The 4,376-nt window shown below is 37.5% G+C and overlaps 1 protein-coding gene across 4 annotated transcripts in view; it reads left to right on the top strand.

The window, feature by feature from the left end:
- The first annotated feature begins 918 nt into the window (after window positions 1-918).
- LOC106608359 (HBS1-like translational GTPase) overlaps window positions 919-4,376 on the top strand; it is an 8,786-nt gene continuing 5,328 nt past the window's right edge. The window contains exons 1-2 of one of the 4 annotated variants that reach the window (XM_045721207.2): window positions 919-1,029; window positions 2,521-2,586. Coding sequence is in view for 2 of the 4 variants with exons in the window: in XM_045721205.2 (XP_045577161.2) it covers window positions 1,210-1,252; window positions 2,521-2,586 (109 nt within the window). In the remaining 2 variants the exon portion in view is untranslated. Of the gene's footprint in view, window positions 1,030-1,072; window positions 1,253-2,520; window positions 2,587-4,376 lie in introns of those variants that run through there. The other 3 variants (XM_045721205.2, XM_082977102.1, XM_045721206.2) reach the window with 3 other exon arrangements.

The following is a 4,376-nucleotide window of genomic DNA, read 5'->3' as shown; positions in this document are numbered from 1 at the left end:
CTGTTTATTCATCTATTGCATGTAGTTGGCTTTGGCAGATATATTCACACTTTCTGAGAGAGAGAGGGGTTGTTTAATAAGTCCCTACACATTGAAAAGGGTCAAACATGGCTACAGTACAGTACACATCAATATAGACCCAGTTTATTATCAGGTTGTGGTTATTTAGCTGTTATATCATCATCATCATCATCACCATAATCATCATCACCTTACAAGGAGGTTCCGGGCAATGGCAAATAAGATTAGTTAAAAAAAATGAAAAAACGTATTTTTTTTTTTTTTAAGGCATTTTGATGCAGTTTACCTGTTCATTACAAAAGTGAATGGATATTTAGTACATGTCTTTCATCACTAAGTAATCACCTTATCGTTCAGCCAGGTCAGTTGGTGTGTAGGTGTTCGGGCAGGCAGCACTGTCTTGCCTAGTTAAATAAAAGTTAAATTAAAAAAAAAAGTAAAATAAAATGTACACAACTGTCTTGCCTAGTTAAATAAAAGTAAAATAAAAAAAAATAAAAAAAATGTACACAACCATCCATTTCATAAATGTGAGACATAAGAGATGTGAAAAGAACATGGATGAGGTTTGTTGTACGTCGGGTAGTGGTATCTAAATAAAATGTGAAGGCCTTGCCACTAACCTACATATCTACACTAGAAGAGGAAAACTGCCTGTGTTTTATATTTATTTATTTGGGATTCTTGAAATGATTGATAAGAGAATATAATAGTCGTTCGGGGAGGAACAGCTTGATTTCTGACAAGCATGTTTGTTGTTGTTACAATCATGAGCTAAATTTAATTTATTATGGAATTAAACATACTATTTTATTTTCAGATCAATCGTAGCGTGGGCCAAGCCAAGTGCAAATGTTTCACTCAGCAGGCCAAATGGCATTACGACAGTTTTACGACAGTTTTATATATTTTAGGGGATTGTTTTGCAGTATTAACTGATCCACGACCTGCATTTATTTACAAGTTCTGTTTGGTTCTGAACCGCTCAACTCTACCGAGTCTGCGCAGGTGTGTGTGTGTGTGTGTGTGTGTGTGTGTGTGTGTGTGTGTGATAGCTAGCTAGCTAGCTATCTACGTAAACATGGCTGTCGGAAAGTGAGACGCAAGTTAATATAAACCCCGAGCCGAAAAAAACACGTCTACAAGGGGACGAAAGGAGACGTAGTTTATAAATGATATAAAACCAACATGTCTCGGCACAGAAATGTCCGAGGCTGCAACTACGACGAAGGTTAGGTTTTGTAAATTTGTTACTGGTAGTTTTGGGGACCCCAAGGCCTAAAGTTGTTAGCTAACGTTAGCCGGTTAGCCAATATAGCTATCGTTAGCTACCTAGCTAACATTAGCTTGAAAAGCATATAACTATTGCTGTTCTATAGCTAGGTAGCTAATGATAAGCTAAATTGGCTAACGTTAGCTTGAAAAGCATAACTATTGCTGTTTCGATAGCTAGGTAGCTAATGATAAGCTCAATTGGCTAACGTTAGCTTGAAAAGAATAACTATTGCTGTTGGATAGCTAATGTTAAGCTAAATTGGCTAACGTTAGCCTGAAAAGCATATAATTATTGCTGTTGGATAGCTAGGTAGCTAATGATAAGCTAAATTGGCTAACATTAGTTTGAAAAGCATATAACTATTGCTGTTCGATAGCTAGGTAACTAACATTAGCTTGAAAAGCATATAATTATTACTGTCTTGTCCTATTCGGGTTGTCATTTGAAATAAGTTTCACAACTTTAACCGAATTAAAAACGCAACGATTTCCGACAGAGTTAAGCAGCATAAAGTGCGGGCGGACTGGAACACGGATGTCACATTAAAAACCCCATAAATAAATAAATACTGCTTTCAATGCAAAAATAATATCCCGCAATTACACAGAACAATGTCGAGTGTACTTACAGACTATTCTCAAATTCAATGTTATCGGTCACATAACGGTGTTTAGCTAAACGTTATTTCGGGTGTAACAAAACATGCTTATAACGGTAAATGCTTATGGTTGGCATCTAGTTAAATGACATAGTTGGCAAGCTAGGACAATTATCTTAAGCATATGTCAATGGTATTGTTTTAATTACCTAATGTTTCTAACTTTTAATGTATTTATTTATCATGCTGGTTAGCTAGGTAGTTGTCAAGCTGCCAGAAGTTTCAGCAACTGAAACCTGTTGGTATTGTTAACTAGTCGGTGATCTAACTAACAACGTTTACAGTTTAGCCAGCCAGATCTACCCGTTATTGATTGTAAGAAAATTGTTCTGTTGAAACATTGTACCGAGTCCACCAAAAAAAAGGGCCATGCTCACACCCATAAAGTAAAGTGAAAGTTATCAGCTGTGTCAAAAGTAGGAAAAATGTATTATGCACCAGTCTGGATAAGAGTATCTACTAAATGACAAAAATGTTTAAATTTTTTTTAAAGTGTTTGTGGGACCTAGCTAGTGTGTGTTTTGTATGCTAGTGTTATTGACTGAATTGCACCCCCCCTTTGCAGACTTTGATGATGAGGAAGTATATGGACAGTCTGTTGATGATGGCTACTGCTTCTCCCCTGCTACAGGTCTGTCTGTCTGTCTCTGTCTCTGTCTCTGTCTCTGTCTGTCTGTCTGTCTGTCTGTCTGTCTGTCTGTCTCACTACTGTTAATGTTGCGACAGTTAGTTTCTGGTAAAAGAACAAAATAGTCAGCACATAGTAACTTCTGATTTAGCTGTACTTTAATTAATGCAAACACGTGTGTGGTATATGTGTGGTTCGTATATATACGGTCTCGCTGTTTTACCTCGCAGGGCGAAACAGAAGAAGAGAGCGACACATCCTATTCTCTCTCTTTTATACTGAGAGATATTTCCCGCTCAATGCTGGCCTGTCCGAGGGAGGAGGAGCGTGGTTTGAACTTGCTCCTCCTGTCGTCGGCGTGTAGGCTGATCCCAGCGTCGTGACGCACTTCCTGTCTCCGGTTGTAGTTCTTCTTGTCTTCAACAGTTGATTTACTCGTAGTTTATGTACTTAGCATAGCTTCCCCAGTATATTATAAAGATTATGCATACAAATAGCCAGTTCAACCCTAACACTACCCTAGTACACAGTACACACTAAACACTACCCAAGTACTTTATAACAGTAAGGCTAAGGTGTGAAATGGAATCCTATTCCCTATATAGTGCACTACTTTTGACCAGGCCCCTGATTCAACTTAGGGCACAATAAAAGTAAAGCACTATATAGGGATAAGTATTCACACTCTGTGCCTTTTTAACACATTGCTACAACCTGGTTTAAAATGGATTACATTGAGATATTGTGTGGCCTGCACACAATACCCAATATCAAATTTGAAATATGTTTTTAGACATTTTAATTTGTTTTAATAAAAAATAAGCTGAAATGTCTTGAGTCTAAGTATTCAACCCCTTTGTTATGACGAGCTTAAATAAGTTAAATATTTGCTTAAAAAGTCACACAAATTGCATGACTACTAGTGAAGCACCGATATTACATTTTTGGCCGAATTACGATATTTTCCCAAATCAAATTTATTTGTCACATACACATGGTTAGCAGGTGTTATTGCGAGTGTAGTGAAATGCTTGTGCTTCTAGTTCCGACAGTGTAATAATATCTAATAAGTAATCTAACAATTTCACAACAACTACCTTCTACACACAAATCTAAAGGAATGAATAAGAATATGTTCATATAAATATATAAATGAGTGATGGCCGAACGGCATAGACAAGATGCAGTAGATGGTATAGAGTACAGTATATACATATGAGATGAGTATTGTAGGGTATGAAAACATATAAAGCAGCATTGTTTAAGGTGGCTAGTGATACATTACATCAAGATGGCAAGATGCAGTAGATGGTATAGAGTACAGTATATACATATGAGATGAGTATTGTAGGGTATGAAAACATTATATGAAGTGCCCAAAAAAAACGATACCGATATTATTATTTTTTAGCGGCCTTTTAAGCATTCTAGTACAGTTAAGTAGTTAACACACACACGGACGCAGTGGTCTAAGGCACTGCATCTCAGTGCAAGAGGCGTCACTACAGTCCCTGGTTCGAATCCAGGCTGTATCACATAATTGGGAGTCCCAAACCATCGGACACTAGGGCCCTCCGTGGAATAATCTAGACTAAATATTATTTGTTATGTTGACAAGACAGCCGAGTGACCGCTCTCTGACAACGGAAATACATGTCCTCAGTGATTTGAAGGCGGGCGAGATCAGGTGGGACCATTCTAGCCAATGAGAGGGCAGATAACCCATTGTCAAGAGAGAAAAAAACCAAGTCATTTTTCTCCAAGTTGAGGGAATGCCAGATGCATCCACTTAT

This window comes from Salmo salar, chromosome 06, assembly GCF_965601325.2.
Source record: "Salmo salar chromosome 06, fSalSal1, whole genome shotgun sequence".
NCBI lineage: Eukaryota > Metazoa > Chordata > Actinopteri > Salmoniformes > Salmonidae > Salmo > Salmo salar.
This window is presented reverse-complemented; position numbering and strand designations above follow the sequence as displayed.